Source organism: Ranitomeya imitator, chromosome 9 (genome assembly GCF_032444005.1).
Source record: "Ranitomeya imitator isolate aRanImi1 chromosome 9, aRanImi1.pri, whole genome shotgun sequence".
Taxonomy (NCBI): domain Eukaryota; kingdom Metazoa; phylum Chordata; class Amphibia; order Anura; family Dendrobatidae; genus Ranitomeya; species Ranitomeya imitator.
In genome coordinates this window covers 32,464,664-32,481,938 of record NC_091290.1, presented here as the reverse complement: position 1 = coordinate 32,481,938, position 17,275 = coordinate 32,464,664, and the positions used below count along the sequence as shown (strand labels likewise).

General features: G+C 44.0%; 1 protein-coding gene across 2 annotated transcripts in view; it reads right to left on the bottom strand.

The window, feature by feature from the left end:
* The window catches only part of EFEMP2 (EGF containing fibulin extracellular matrix protein 2), a 34,265-nt gene extending 17,329 nt beyond the window's left edge, over window positions 1–16,936 (bottom strand). The window contains exons 1-8 of one of the 2 annotated variants that reach the window (XM_069739992.1): window positions 16,688–16,936; window positions 10,726–10,806; window positions 8,183–8,231; window positions 7,845–8,078; window positions 5,803–5,925; window positions 4,886–5,002; window positions 4,470–4,589; window positions 3,905–4,024 (exon numbers count right to left, since the gene is read on the bottom strand). In XM_069739992.1, the coding sequence (XP_069596093.1) occupies window positions 3,905–4,024; window positions 4,470–4,589; window positions 4,886–5,002; window positions 5,803–5,925; window positions 7,845–8,078; window positions 8,183–8,231; window positions 10,726–10,806 (844 nt within the window). In that variant the 5' untranslated portion in view covers window positions 16,688–16,936. Of the gene's footprint in view, window positions 1–3,904; window positions 4,025–4,469; window positions 4,590–4,885; window positions 5,003–5,802; window positions 5,926–7,844; window positions 8,079–8,182; window positions 8,232–10,725; window positions 10,807–11,862; window positions 12,106–16,687 lie in introns of those variants that run through there. The other variant, XM_069739991.1, reaches the window with a different exon arrangement.
* Between the last annotated feature and the right edge of the window lie 339 nt (window positions 16,937–17,275).

Below are 17,275 nucleotides of genomic sequence, written 5' to 3'. Positions count from 1 at the left end.
CCTATGAATGTCCTCCTATAAAACAGCACATTACATACGTTAACTTAACCCTTGCAACACTGTGCTGGAGGGACTAGAACTCTGGATTTTATATCACGGACGCCATTAGGCGCAGTGAAACATATCTCCCCTCTATTACATTACCAGTGACTCTGTCACGATATATATTAATGAAAGCACTTCGAGGGACTCTGGTGGTGTATATATGTAATTATTTTATCTAATTTATCTTGGGCATCTCTTCTTTCTGACCATTAGCAGCCCACGTTCTGGTATATCGCACAATATAGTATATACATATATATACAACTAGATGTTGGCCCGATTCTAACGCATCGGGTATTCTAGAATATGCATGTCCACGTAGTATATTGCACAGCCCACGTAGAATATTGCCCAGCCACGTAGTATATTGCCCAGCCACGTAGTATATTGCCCAGCTACGTAGTATATTGCCCAGTCACGTAGTATATTGCCCAGCCACGTAGTATATTGCCCAGTCAAGTAGTATATTGCCCAGTCACATAGTATATTGCCCAGCCACATAGTATATTGGCCAGTCACATAGTATATTGCCCAGTCACGTAGTATATTGCCCAACCACATAGTATATTGGCCAGTCACGTAGTATATTGCCCAGCTATGTAGTATATTGCACAGCGACGTAGTATATTGCACAGCGACGTAGTATACAGCACAGAGCCACGTAGTATACAGCACAGACACGTAGTATATTGCCCAGCTACATAGTATATTGCCCATTCACGTAGTATATTGCCCAGCGACGTAGTATACAGCACAGAGCCACGTAGTATACAGCACAGAGCCACGTAGTATATTGCCTATGTAGTATACAGCACAGAGCCACGTGGTATCTAACATAGCCCACGTAGTATACAGCAGTGTGGGCACCATATCCCGGTTAAAAAAATAATTAAAATAAAAAATAGTTACATACTCACCCCTGGGATCCACCGAAGCTCCGGCAATAGCCGAGCGGCTGCCGCCATCTTCCGTTCCCAGGATGCATTGCAAAATTACCCAGATGACTTAGCGGTCTCGCGAGACCGCTAAGTCATCTGGGTAATTTCGCACTGCATCGCTGGGAACGGAAGATGGCGGCAGGCGCGAGCGGCTCGGCGGACTACGGAGGGTGAGAATAGCAGGTTTTTTGTTTTTTTATTATTTTTAACATTACATTTTTTTACTATTAATGCCGCATAGGCAGCATCAATAGTAAAAAGTTGGGGACACACAGGGTTAATAGCGGCGGTAACGGAGTGCGTTACCCACGGCATAACGGGGTCCGTTACCGCCAGCATTAACCCTGTGTGAGCGGTGACTCGAGGGGAGTATGCGGGCTCCGGGCACTGACTGCGGGGAGTAAGGAGCAGCCATTTTCTTCCGGACTGTGCCCGTCGCTGATTGGTCGTGGCTGTTTTGCCACGACCAATCAGCAACTTGGATTTCCATGACAGACAGAGGCCACGACCAATGAATATCCGTGACAGACAGACAGACAGATGGAAGTGATCCTTAGACAATTATATAGTAGATATGCACTGCAAGCACTTAATACAGAACTTCATACTTCTCAGACTACCAGGTCTTTATGTGTCCCTCAGGCTGGGATCTGAGGCTTCCTGCAGTCTCCCACATCAGTCGTCTCACTTAGCGCTGTGCTATGGTTTGATTCTGCTCGCTCATGCATATCTGTGTCATGCTTGCTCTGGCAAGCTATTTAAGCACAGAAGCCAACAAGACCACAATCCAGCCGAGAGCAAGGGCAGTGTTTGCTTTTCAGCCATATTAGAGAGTAAAAAATAAAAAAAAAGTCTATTTATACAGCATTTCATGGCAAAGGTTCTTAAACAGTGAAGATTTATTTCTGCAGTTGCTGTGAAATACAAACACACAAGAGGAACATCTGACAGCGCAAGAAACGCTGCTGGGAATCACCGGCAATGGGATCAGTGTAGGACTGTTCTGTATTACATGTCTGCATATTATTTCTAGAAGTAATCGACAACTGGAGTCACTTTTGGGACTTAATGACCTACTCCGTCCCATACAGCAGATAATCCGCTGCCATGACTGTGATCACGGATCTCTAGTTCTTGGAATCTTCAGTAACACTTATGGTGGAACCTATGAAAGATACCTTACCATCTGATATTATGTAGAAATGTAGAAACAAAAAAACGCTCAATCCTGGCATCAAAGCGTACTAAAAAAAATCTGTATATTGTGTCTACAGGCTAGCCTTGCGCAGGCGTGTACTAGGGAGGACAGAGAATGAACTTCAATCCAATATTGCGGCCAGCATGCAGCCAGCGGGTAAGGAAAGGGTGAATCAAACACCGAAAACTCCGCCCATATGACCGAAAAACGGTCCCGCCAAATTCAGGTGACAGGTTCCCTCTAATGAGGTATAACCGCCCCAATGTCTGACATCAGCTATAACTGCCCCACTGTGTGCCCCAATGAACCACAGCCTATGCCATGTGTTTTCCCTACACTCTCTATAGCTCCACACTGTCCCCCACCATCCTAATCTCTTACCATACTGTGCCCCCATTTCACAATGCCCTCTCTCCATATTTAATACTTTGCTCCTATTTCACACTATGTCCTCATCTTGCCCACCATGTTGTCCCCTCTAAACCAGGGGTCCCCAACTCCAGTCCTCAAGGCCCACCAACAAGTCATGTTTTCAGGATTTCCTTTGTATTGCACAGGTGATGCAATTATTACCTGGGCAAGACTAAGGAAATCCTGAAAACATGACATGTTGGTGGGCCTTGAGGACTGGAGTTGGGGACCCCTGCTCTAAACTGTACCCCCTACTCACACTGTCCTCCTACACAGTATGATGGGCACCAAAGTTGCCTATTAAGTATTATGCCCCTTCAGTCACCGATTTTGTATAATGGCCCCACAGCCCCTTGTATACAGTATAATATCCCCACAGTATGGTCACCACAGCACCCAATACGGTATGGTCATCCTATTGTTAGGTGCCCACAGACCCTCTTGTAATGTTCCCATAGCCAGCCCCTCTTGTAATGTCCCAATAGCCAGCGATAACCAGCCCCCCTTGTAATATCCCCACAGCCAGCCCCTCTTGTGATGTCACCACAGCCCCATTTTGTCCCCATAGCCAGTCCCTCTTGGAATGTCCCCACAGGCCCTAGGTATAATAGCCTCCATTCATTGGGAAAATAATAGAATTATAAAAAAAAGCTTATACTCACCTAATCCAGTCTGCTTGTCCAGTGTAGCTCTGTCTCCTCTTCCTTCTGGTGCAGCAGTGGGCGCTGGATGGTGTGGTGACGTCACTGCATTGTGATGTCCGATGTCTTCTGCATGCTCTGGAGTTCCCGGCAGAACAGGGAGCTGATTACAACTCCTCTGCTCCTGTCCCGGGCGGCGCCGCCATGAAAACAATTGAGTGCAGGGAAGGAGCGATGGCCAGGGCACAGGCAGAAGGCCGAGAGAGGGGTGATCTCCCCAGTATACCCGTACCGTAGCCATCACCATACTGAATGCCTGCGGCTGGAGGAAGGTGACAGGCAGCCACAGGCATTCAGCAATGTCAGGAATTTTTTTTTCCTGAAATACGGGTATAAAGTGGCAAGAAGTAAAGTCTTTCTTACATGTTCAGGGTTAATACCCCGATCAGAGCCATGAAACTTAATCGCTCGTACATATTATTAACCCTATAATTGTCACAGAGAAGATAAGTAACCATGCCCCCGCCATGTGACCTTCCCCTTTTTTGATATTTGGAAATGCTCTTCATTAAGGGGACATACACAAAGATGTTGTCACAATGTGATCGGCTTTTTATGCCATTGGAAATGACTGGTATCTCGTGAGATATTATGTATTCGAAGAGCCTCACCTTGACACAGACGAGTCCCCAACAACTGGTATCCCTCTGGGCAAATGCAGGAGAAGCGCCCCGGCTCGTTCACACACTGATGCTGGCACAAATAGCTGGAGTAACTGCACTCATCGATGTCTACAGTAAAATCCAATCATTAATAATCACTGATGTTAAGAAAAACATCGTTTTATGTAACTTGGAAGAAAAAAAATCAGCTCATTAGCTCTCAATTACCAGTATATGCATTCATTGTGGGAAAATACTAAAGCAATGGGGGCTCAGAATAAAATACCTTTTCCCTCCTCATCGGCTTCCACTAGATTTAAATAATAAACTCATGTACTGCTCTCCCTCCCCGGGTCCAACACTGAGTCTCAGAGACAGGCTGCAGTGGTGACGTCAAATCTACAGCTCACGTAACCACTGCAGCCAATGGTGTTTGCATTGGCCTCACCGCTGAGACTAGGACAGTGGCAGAGATGCAGCGCTGGACCTGAGGAGGGTGGAAACACCTAGGTTTATTCAATGACGAACGCTCTCCTCAATGGTGATGTATATAATGTGGATCTGCAGTACGTACCGTTGCAGGTATACCCATCATTGTCCAGCTCAAAGCCCTGATTACAGCGGCAGAGAAAGGTGCCATAGGTGTTATAGCAGCGCTGCTGGCACGGCGCGCCCATGGAGCACTCGTTGACATCTGTATGTGACAATACAAGGATTAGCGTCTTTATTTTAGTGATTCTGTTCAATTAAATGGTTAAAAACACACTTTTTGGACTAAATATATCATCACTATGAAAAAAACAAAAATCCGAGACCGACCGACTAGCCGATGTGTATGGCGGCCTCCTGATTCCCCTCCGACAGATGATGTTGGGGAATGAAGGATTGGCCCCCGATATGGAGGTGATGGAGAGGTCCACCTCCATTTAATAAGCACCTATTACAGTATTTTATTTTGTTAATTAAATCTGTTCTCAATCCCGTCCTTACCCACGCACGAGCGGTTGTTAGATGCCAGCTGGAATCCCGGCTCACACTGACAGGTGAACGATCCAGGCGAGTTCACGCAGCGATGCTGACAGTATCTGTAGCGGCATTCATCAATGTCTGGAGTCAAGCAGGAAAATAGGGAATAATTATCATTTTAAATCAGGGCAATAGAAAATAGACAGAATTATTCAATATTAATACAAGAAAAGGAAACGTTTCCCCGAATGTAATATTTATAATGAAACAGAATTTTCACATTTTATTATGTTTAATGTTTAGTGCTGTATTGATACATATAAATTATATAAGGCTATGTTCACACTGATTTTTTTCCAGTAGTTTAAAAAAAAAGCCAAAAAAAACACCCTCATGTTTTCAACCAAAAAAAACACTCCTTTTTTCAAGTGTTTTTAGAAGAGTTCTTGTTTTCCTCACTTTGAAGAGTGTTAGAAAAGCGTTTTTTTTTTTGGTCCTGAAGTTGTAGTCTTTTAATTGGACGGTGCCAAGGTTGGACTGATTTCCGTAAGAATCCCACTTCAAAGAAGCGACAAGTGCTTTCTTATTTTTCTCCCCAAGAGTTTTTTAAAACCTCTTCAAGAAACTAAAAGTTTAGAAAAACTTTGCATATGATGATTAAAGTGGTTTTGCCATAGAAATGAGTTGAAAAAGTTTTCCAAGAGTTTTTTTTTGGGGTGAGGAGTTTGGAGAGTTTCAACTAAAAACAAATTCAGTGTGACTCCAAAAATCAAAACGTAACATCTGGAGGGATTGTGGAATCGACCGATCCACAATTCTTCCATTCTATACGTAGATGAGGAAGCATCTGGATCTTGACTTTTTGGCCCTAGCACTATAATATGAATACATCGGCCACCTTCTGCGGAGGTCGTATGACGCATGCGCAGGGTTACACTCACCTACACACTCATTTCCAATCTTCCTGTAGCCCTCCGGACACTTACAATGGAACCCGCCTGGGATATTTACGCACTCTTGGCTGGGAAGACAGTCATCCATTTCATATTCACATTCATTTACATCTGGAGAAAAAAAACCCAGAAATATTTCCAACCCTCATATAAAGCCACTAAGTGGTGGCTGCCATCTGCCAGTGTCCGCTCACACATCCCTACCGATCAATAACAATAAGGGCTCGTGCACATGACCGCTCGGACAAGTGCTATCCGTTGTTTTCACGGATCACACTCATACCTATGATATTCCTCCGTGGAAAAAAATCAGAGACTTGTCCAATTGTGACCCAAGTGTCAAATCAAAATAGGTAATGAAAGTCTGTGGGTCCGTGAATAAAATCAGACCACACTCAGATGACATCCAAGTGAGGTCCGATTTTCAAGAACTAACATAATGGAGAAGGTGCAGAAACTTTTTTATTTTTCGCTATACATTCCAGAAAAACTGATGTCACTCTGATCGAACTCTGATCAGCATAATCAGACTGTTTATCTTGGATGTGGAGAAAGCGATCATCTGACCCCTCCTTAATAAAGAGGAGGGGACATTAAAGATTAACAAGAAAATTGCAATACCGTAGTACCCAAAAAGACCTACCCGACCCCCCTGCACTCAACTTGTTATCAGTTGCACTATTTTCATTAGGGGGATATAGAGATCAATGGCAGATCGTTGATGATCTGCCTGCTGAAAATCCCACTGATCCGAAAAACAAGGGGTCCAAAATCAAAATTCCTTGTGCTAATGGAGCTTTGGTGAGCATGTTTGGCCTTAACTCCTATGGTCGCACATGCTCACTACCGCTCTATTCATCCTATGGTCATACATGCTCACTATCGCTCCATTCATCCTACGGACGCACATGCTCACTAGCGCTCCATTCATCCTATGGTAACACATGCTCACTACCGCTCCATTCATCCTATGGTAACACATGCTCACTACCGCTCCATTCATCCTACGGTCGCACATGCTCACTACCGCTCCATTCATCCTACGGACGCACATGCTCACTACCGCTCCATTCATCCTATGGTAACACATGCTCACTACCGCTCCATTCATCCTATGGTAACACATGCTCACTACCGCTCCATTCATCCTATGGTAACACATGCTCACTACCGCTCCATTCATCCTATGGTAACACATGCTCACTACCGCTCCATTCATCCTATGGTAACACATGCTCACTACCGCTCCATTCATCCTACGGTCGCACATGCTCACTACCGCTCCATTCATCCTATGTTCGCGCATGCTCACTACCGCTCCATTCATCCTACGGTCGCACATGCTCACTACAGCTCCATTCATCCTACAGTCGCACATGCTCACTACCACTCCATTCATCCTATGGTCGCACATGCTCACTACCGCTCCATTCATCCTATGGTCACACATGCTCACTACCGCACCATTCATCCTACGGTCGCACATGCTCACTACAGCTCCATTCATCCTACAGTCGCACATGTTCACTACCACTCCATTCATCCTATGGTCGCACATGCTCACTACCACTCCATTCATCCTATGGTCGCACATGCTCACTACCGCTCCATTCATCCTATGGTCACACATACTCACTACCGCTCCATTCATCCTACGGTCGCACATGCTCACTACAGCTCCATTCATCCTACAGTCGCACATGCTCACTACCACTCCATTCATCCTATGGTCGCACATGCTCACTACCACTCCATTCATCCTATGGTCACACATGCTCACTACCGCACCATTCATCCTATGGTCGCACATGCTCACCATCACTCCTTTTTTATGGTCGCACATGCTCACTACCACTCCATTCACATAGGAACCCCGATTTTTGGAATTGGCGACATTCCTGGCAGGTAGACCCCTGCTGTACATTTATCATCTGTCCTGTGGCTATATTATTTATAAGACAACCCCTTTATGAATATTTATTAATGCGTATCCTTAGAATATTTCTCAATAGCTTCTACACTTCACTCACCTACACAGGTGCCTAACCCTTGAGAGTCCGGTTGGTAACCATTTGGACACGGGTTTTCTCTTTGATCAACTCCAGGACCTGTGTTTGGGTTTGGCGCTCCGGCAGTCCCAGGGTCCGTATTGGTGTCGCTTATCACCGAGGCGGAGCGAGGGAGGCACAGGTAACCTCCATAATGATTAATACATTTCATTTCACCCTTGCAGGCATCAGGAATGGTCAAGCATTCATTAATATCTGTAGAAGGTGCAAATAGAGGAAGAAGGGCATCATCAGGATGGTTGGTGCTCAATGGTATTTTACGGCATACGACTCAATGTGACATACCGTATACACCGTACCTTTGCAGTGCTGCCTTTCTGCATCCCACTCATATCCATCCGTGCACTCCTAAAAGTTGTACAGGGAAAAATTATAGTGAATAACATATATGCGGGAACAGAACTATAGCGGGTGCAGTTGCCCCGGCCCTGGAGAATGACCGATACCACTTCCCGTGATAGTTGGGGTCCTGTTTGAGATTTTGCGTAGGGCCCCCGAGCTTCAGGTACCTGTATGTTTATATAGCTTTATGCTTTAAGAATTAATTTTCTCCTGCTATAGAGAGTGATTTGAGTAATATTATGTTACTACTGTGACCCCTCACACTTTGTTCTCTGCATGTGAATTTTCAGCAGTCTCATTATCATCACTGGCAGGGTTACAATAAAAGGTAACACGTCTATATACAGTAGTTAACACAGGATCCACCATCGTTAGCACCCCAGGACCTTTACATAAAGGTGGCAAGTAAGCATAAAACGTATACGTGTTCCTTACATTATCCTTTGCGATTTTTATGGCAGCACCTTGTACCCCAGGGCGAGAGGCTATGGAGCGTTATCTTACACCCACCAGTCATACACATAAATACACCTGAAACTTTCCTGCTCCTGTTCATTAATTTTAAAGACACAACACTGCAACTTCTGTAACTACCAGGATTAATATCTGGGTGGAAACCTCCATTTTCACTTGGAGCATGTTCACAATTAGTTTTTTTCATAAGTTTTTGGAGCGTAAACTTCAAGTTTTGGAAACATTTTGAGGAGTTTTTTGGAGGGCTTCCGCTCCCTTAGGGGTGTATTCACACTGAGGGAGGTTTTCTTTACTGAGTTTCTGGAGCAGAAACTCTCCAATTTTCGCTAATCAAAACTGGTGGATTTTGGAGAGTTTCTTCTCCAAAAACTCAGTAAAAAACCCTCCACATGACAGTGCACACATACACCAATGGTGATATGAATGCAAACTCTGATTCTTAGGAAGCGGGGAAGTAGAAAAGATGGAAACATTTAAAATGATCTTAAAATATCAGTCTTTTCCTTTTTACGTGGCAACGACTCTGTTATGTCCTCACTGACCTTATCACATAGACACTCGATAAAAAAATAACAGGAAGGACGGGGACCTGGTGTGTCAGATCTGAACAATGGATTGGAAATATTAGCGGGGTGGTTCTGTAAAAGATGTGTAAGATATTCCAAAAAAACACGAAAATATTTCACGCTGACACATTTATTGTACAAACTATCCTGGCGGGCCCCCAGTGATCAGACATCGATCACATTTCCAATAAATATGTCATGAGTGTATGAAGTCGCCTTTTAAATCTGGTAAAAAGGAAAGGAATAATATCTATTGATTTCCTGTTATTCGTATATAAAACTATCCTTTCACATAAAACCTGCAGAATACCATGGTCTGGCCGCCCTCTTCCCCAAGAAGCTAAAACAGCTTTAGTCCAACATATAAGAACCTTCCTGATTATTATGCTCTGTAATTTACCATACACTCTTTTTTGTAGACAATTCCTTCTCATTAGCATTCTGCCAGCACTATAGGTGCTGGAACATCATTTTTTTTTCTTCACTTATCAGCATACATTGCACCTTGTCCAATGGCTTGCCTGACTTAAACTGAAAGTCTTTCTCTGTGATAGTTTATTAAGAGCCAAAATACATATGGATATTTCCTTTATTCACACGTGTGATAATTAGAATCCTATTGCTGTTGAACTACAGATCCGTCAGCAGAATGGAGACTGCTATTTGTGGCAGCTTGTATTCTTATTCTGCCTAGAGAGAAGTAGTCACACTGCTGACTTTAAATCTCAAAAGCAATCACAGTCGCATATAACTCACATACTGCCTCTTTTCTAAAGGAAAAAAAAAATGTTGATTATTGTAAGCAGCACCTCTCACCTCCATGCTCAATTCTCCCTAGATCATGGGATTGGGCTTGCTTTAACCCTGCTGTTGTCTTCGGTCTGGGGAGACCGATTTTGAACTTTGGTATTTTTTTGGGGTGATCAAGATGCGGTTCTGAAACTTGTGGTTGATTGACTTAAATGAGGATGGGTCGGTCGGCCACGGGTTTCAGAGCCGCATCTTGAATATTTTAAAGAATATTGAAGTTCAAAGTCGGTCATTTTTGACCGAAGACAACAGCAGGGTTAAGATAGTAATTTGGTACAAAAAAAGAATAAAAAATGGAGGCTTTTTTAATTGACAAACTGGCAGGAAGTAGCTATATTGGTAGCAACCTCCGGGCAGGCCATATAGCCACTTGAATCTATACATTGTCCCAGTAAACGTTACTGATGAAGGTCCAGCTGTGGGACCGAAACGTTTTCTGATTTGGGATAATAAATCTTTCGTTTCTTCACACCACAAAGTTGAGTGCCGGGTTTTGTATTATTTGCTGATCACGGTTTGGGAACCTACCCGTGCACCTCATACGGTTGTGCACACGTGTTTCTAACTAAGCTATCTCCTGTACAACTGTCACCTAATGTGACCGTCATGTCATCAGCTCTATTATACAGGTATACGTGAAGGCAGATTACCGTGAAGGTGTTTGCCTCGTCGGTTTCTTGTTGGATGCTGGGAACCAGAAGGACACCGAGTAGTAAAAAGAAATACATCATCTAGAAAAATGAAAACAAAAAAATGAAAATTAGTACAGAAACCCATATGTAGTCTTCCTGAACACGACCACGCTCATTCTCAAAGAAGGCTTAGACAAGTTGGGCGTTTTTTACCTCTAGAACCAAACGGATTTTGCGATATTTGTACTGTTTCTGTAATTTGTAGAAGAAATATTTCAGCTACTGTCGGATTATTATAGATGGAAATGTCTTGAACGTCTTTGGGACAAGAAGTCTTTCGTGGGAAACTGACTTCTGGTGAGGTCACAACTTTATCTGAAATATCTACCATTCAGAAAACCTCTGTGAGAACTTTCTATAGCCCTATATTTACACCCCTCCGCAGTCTTTTCTATTTGCAGAAATAAAGGGAACGTCAATGACAATAGTAGCTACCTATAAGACATTCTGAAGCAGAAATCCTTATTATTATTATTATTATTAATTCCTGAAAGGACCAACACAAGCACCACGTTCACCTCCATGATTTATCCTCATATAGGAATATATATTAATATGGCACACACAAAAAAAATCAAAAATACAATAATGACCTCAGACCTTCAATTCATCCATATATGAAGTGTGACCCAATCACCGTTAAATAACTTATGAAGCATATACAAGGACAAGGCACCTGATCTTAAAGACTTTGTCGGAGCATCTTTTGTTGGATGTCACTGAATCACTTTTACACAATTGGCAAATTCTGGATCTGTTTACGATGTTGGGAATTTACCGTGAAATTCTTAAAGGTTGTTTAACACCAGCTAAACCCTTGACTTTATCAGTGTAGTCAGTCCCTTTACGAGACGTTATAATACCGCAGTTATTCCAGCTATAATGTGCTCTCGTAGATCTGAGATTCTTAATTTTAGCCAATTTACTTACATTTTACAAGGTTCCACCCAATTTTACAAAATAGCTTAAAAAGCGTGCTATTACAGGTGAGGTTTGTGGTACGATTTATGCGGAGCTGCTAGAGAGCACAGGATACATAGGACTTATTCCATGGGAAGAGGAGGAAAATGTAGACAGAGGGATGTGCGTACTTACAGGTCTTTATGATGAATGAGCGCAGCCTTCACTTTCTTGCACAGTTTCTTCTTCGCTCTTGTTGAGGGACACTCCCCCAATACTAAATGTCTCCCTTGTTCACTTCCTCTTGGTGGGCCTGTCTCCCCTCCTTCTCTAACACTTTGCCAGGAGTTGTCCCTTTCTCCTTTCCCCCTTTCTGCACAGTCTTACATGCTCTGACTGCTCACATGTACTCCCACCCTGTGTGTTTAAGCTCTCACTACTTCTATCTCTCTCGCTCTCTTTTTTCCCCTCTCTCCAAATTCCTGACTTTCTGCCAATCCCTCCCTACTTTCCAGTAAAAATCCCCCCCACACCTGGTTTTACTTAAACACAGACACACAGCTCTTTCATGTCCAGCTGTTCACCCCCATCTGGGTCCCCACCCCTTACACACCACCACTAGAGACCTGTGTCACAACTTCTTCCCTTAGAGATCCCCACAAATCTTATTATTCATTCTTAATATAGCCCCCCCTCATAAGCCAGAGCCCCTGGGTTTACCAAAATCTGCGCTCCACCTCCCACCCACACATTACTACAACTACTACTTATACTGGTGTTTCACACAACGGGCACCTTTCACCTAACCGCAACTCAAAACACAATAGAACACAACACAGCTCACAGCACAACACATCACACTACATACAGCACAAAACAAGCACAACGTGTAACAGAACACAGCACAGTACAACATACAGCACAACACACGACAGAACACAATATACAGAGAACACAGCATAACACAACAAAACACACATGACATACAGCACAAGAAACAGCACAAAGCAAACACAACATACAACATGTAACAGAACACAGCACAGTACAACACATATCATATAACATACAGCACAACACATGACAGAACACAATATACAGAGAACACAAAGCATAACACAACAAAACACATGACATACAGCATAACAAACACAACATACAACATGTAACAGAAAACAGCACACTACAACACATATCATATAACATACAGCACAACAAAATATACAGAGAGCACACAAAGCATAACACAACAAAACACACATCACATAACACAAAGCAGAACACAATATACAGAAACACACAAAGCATAACACAACAAAATACACACGGCATACAGCACAACAAACACAATATACAACATGTAACAGAACACAGCACAGTACAACACACATCACATAACATACAGCACTACACAATATACAGAGAACACACAAAGCATAACACAACAAAACACAGCACATGACATACAGCACAACAAACAACACAAAACAACAAACACAACATATAACAGAACACAGTACAATACAGCACACATCACATAGCACAAAGCAGAACACAATATACAGAAACACAAAGCATAACACAGCAAAACACATGACATACAGCACAACAAACACAACATACAACATGTAACAGAACACAGCACAGTACAACACATGTCACATAACATAAAGCACAACACAATATACAGAAACAAAGCATAAGGCAACAAAACACACCACATGACATACAGCACAACAAACAACACAGCACAAAACAACAAACACAACATACAACATGTAAGAGAACAAAGCACAGTACAACACACATCATATAACATACAGCACAATACATGACAGAACACAATACATAGAAAACACACAAAGCATAACACAACAGAACACACCACATGACATATAACAGAACACAGTATAGAGCACTACAGTACATACAGCACAACACATTACACAGCCCAACAACAGAACATAACACACAACATACAGCACTACCCACAACACAATACCACAGAACACAGCACTACTTACAGCTCAACAAAACGCACAACAGAACACAATACACAACAAAACACACAACAGAATACAATACACAGCACAACAAAACACATGACATGCAGAACAACCCAAGATACAACATTCAACACAACATGGGAGGATCCGTCACCTTCTCTAAAAAAACCTAACATTATCCAAATTCATTATTCTCATTACAGCGTAGAAACATAGATCCACATTAATGTCATAATTTTAATTGGCCAAAACATACGAGAAACTGTTGGTCAGACAGAACAAGGGTTATAATGTGGTTTTCTTCCCTCGAGTCCGATATGTTATTTTTTGCGGGGGACGTGACAATGCAAGTTTTATATTTACTTCGGTCAATTCTCTCATTTCTGTATCCCACATGTGTACTCAATGAGACATCCCCTCGGGCTCTGTATGTATGGAGCAAGTCCCACTGGATATGAATTTTATTTCCTGCCCCAACCCAGGGCAACTTCCATTGTTAACCCCTTGTTCAACACTTTTGCCTATAGATTGCCTTAGCTGTGTCTTAGTGGGACATGTAAAACAAGTCACCTAACATTAAAGCCATAGTACAGGACATGCAACACGTGTTGCATTAATCCAAAGTCCTCTCAATATTTTTTATTATTATACATTTTTTATAGCGCCATTTATTCCATGGCGCTTTACAAGTGAAAAGGGGGAAATATAGACAAATACAATAAATATGAGCAAAAAACAAGGCACACAGGTACATAAGGAGGGAGGACCCTGCCCCCGAGGGCTCACAGTCTGCAGGGGATGGGTGAGGATACACTAGTAGATCTGGTTGTGTGGCGGTTCAGTAGGTTGAGGATCACTGCAGGCTCTAGGCTTGTCGGAAGAGGTGAGTCTTCAGGTTCTTTTTGAAGGTTTCTATGGTAGGCGCGAGTCTGATGTGTTGGGGTAGAGAGTTCCATCGTATGGGGGAAGCACTGGAGAAGTCTTAGATGTGGTTGTGGGAAGAAGAGATGAGAGGGGAGTAGAGAAGGAGATCTTGTGAGGATCGAAGGTTGCATGTAGGTAAGTACTGGGAGACCATGTCACAGATGTATGGAGGAGACAGGTTGTGGATGGCTTCGTATGTCATTGTGAGGGTTTTGAACTGGAGTCTCTGGACAATAGGAAGCCAGTGAAGGGCCTGACATAGGGGAGAGGCTGGGGAATAGCAGAGAGACAGGTAGATTAGTCGGGCAGCAGAGTGTAGGATGGATTGGAGTGGTGCCAGAGTGCTAGAGGGGAGGCCAGAGAATAGGAGGTTGCAGTAGTCAAGGCGGGAGATGATAAGGGCGGGCACTAGTGTTTTTGTGGTTTTATGGTCAAGGAATGCGTGGATCCGGGAAATATTTTTGAGTTTGAGACGACAGGAGGAAGCAAGGGCTTGGATATGTGGCTTGAAAGAGAGGGCAGAGTCGAGGATCACCCCGAGGCACTGAGCATGTGGGACTGGGGAAAGTGAGCAGCCATTGACATTGATGGATAGGTCTGGTGGAGGGGTAGATTGAGATGGGGGAATGATGATGAATTCTGTTTTGTCCATGCTCAAGTTTAGAAAGCGAGCAGAAAAGGCCGAGATAGCAGACAGACAGTGAGGGATTTTGGTGAGTAAGGAGGTGAGGTCAGGACCGGATAGGTAGATCTGCGTGTCATCGGCGTAGAGATGATACTGCAAACCGTGGGATTCTATGAGCTGTCCCAGACCGAAGGTGTAGATGGAGAAGAGTAGGGGGTTCTAGAACTGAGCCTTGAGGAACACCGACAGGCAAGGGGTGAGGTGAGGAGGTTGTGTGAGAGAGGGAGACACTGAATGTTCGGTCTGTTAGATATGACGAGATCCAGGAAAGGGCCAAGTCTGTGATGCCAAGAGATGAGAGAATCTGTAGCAGGAAGGAGTGTCCACAGTGTCAAAGGCAGAAAACAGGTCCAGAAGGAGGACAGAGTAGTGTTGCTTGCTCTTGGCGGTTAGTAGGTCATGGGTGACTTTAGTTAGGGCAGTTTCAGCTGAGTGATGGGGTCGGAAGCCAGATTGTAACCGGTCAAAGAGGGAGCAGGAGGAGAGGTGGGAGGACAGTTCAAGATAGACATGTTGTTCCAGTAGTTTTGAGGCATAAGGGAGAAGAGATATCGGGCGATAGCTAGAAGCAGTATGAGTTGAGGGAGGGCTTTTTGAGGCTGGGTGTGATCTTGGCATGTTTGAAGGATGAGGGAAAGACACCAGTTGTGAGTGAGAGGTTGAAGAGGTGTGTTAGGGTTGGGATGAAGACTGGCAAGGTTAGGGATGAGGTGGGACGGGAGCGGGTCAAGGGTCCAAGTGGTGAGATGTGATCTTGACAGGAGGGTGGAGAGCTGATCTTCTGTCATGGTGGAGAAGCTGGTTTTAGAGGAACAGGGTTGAGCAGCTAAGAGGGGCATTGGGCTCTGTGGGCCAAAGCTTTCCCTGATCGTATCAATCTTCTGTTTAAAGAAAGAGGCAAAGTCTTCAGCAGAAATGAGAGGGGAGGGAGGAGGTGCTGGGGGATGCCTCTATGTATCTTATTTTCTGACTCAATATTCATGTATTCATATTGAGGAAATACATATCCAAAGCCAATATATCCTATATTAATACCGCACGTCACAGCTGCACTGAATCTGTAAGTGGTGAGCATGCCCTCTGTCTTTATCACCATCTGGTCTCCATTTTTCCTGTCCAGTTTATATGTTAATTGCACATTTCCTGCTGCTTTGTAATAGACAACGAATGGGATAAATTGCATGTTCCAGTTGCCTGTGTTCCTTCCCTCCTACAAGTCATCCCATATTATACTGTATTGTATTGTACATATCATATTAAAGGGCCACTGTCACCCCCCTGCAGCCGTTATAAACTAAAAGAGCCACCTTGTGCAGCAGTAATGCCGCATTCTAACAAGGTGGCTCTTTTAGTTTTGTGTTCAGGTATTACTAAAATAAAGCGTTTTGAAACTTTGCAAAAATACCGGTCTTTGTCCACGGAGGCGGGTCCTCAGCCCCCAGCTTGAACGGTACTCTGCCGTCACTCACATCTTCAGGGGGTTTCGGCGGCGCCCCCTCCGCGCTGTTTTCTCTTCAAATCCGGCGCCGGCGCTGTGTAAATGTTTGTGGGGCAGGCGCAGTAAGCTCTGGCGGTCTGACGTCCCAGCCAGGCTTGCAGACTGCGCCTGTGCTGGCAGTGCGGCCGCCCACCTCGGGAATCCCTGCCCCGCACTGTGTTATGCATTGTGCACAGTGCGGGGCTAGGATTCCTGGGCATGCGCACTGCGTGTGTCAGCCTGTCACCCAGGTCCCCCGCCCCCTTACAGCGTCTTTATACTGTAATCAGCTGATCGTGCCTCCTCCTTCTCTCACTAGCAGTTGCCGGGAAAGAACCAACATTGGCAACTTGCCTGCTAGCTGGTGTGTGTTTTTTCTAGGTGTATTCTTTAGGTGTATGGATATGTTACTAAATTGGTGGCGAAATTTACCCAGCAAGAATGAAAGTTATATACTGATGTGGACGTAACTTATACCACACTGTGGATGCATATTGGTTGTTGGGGGGCATTAGA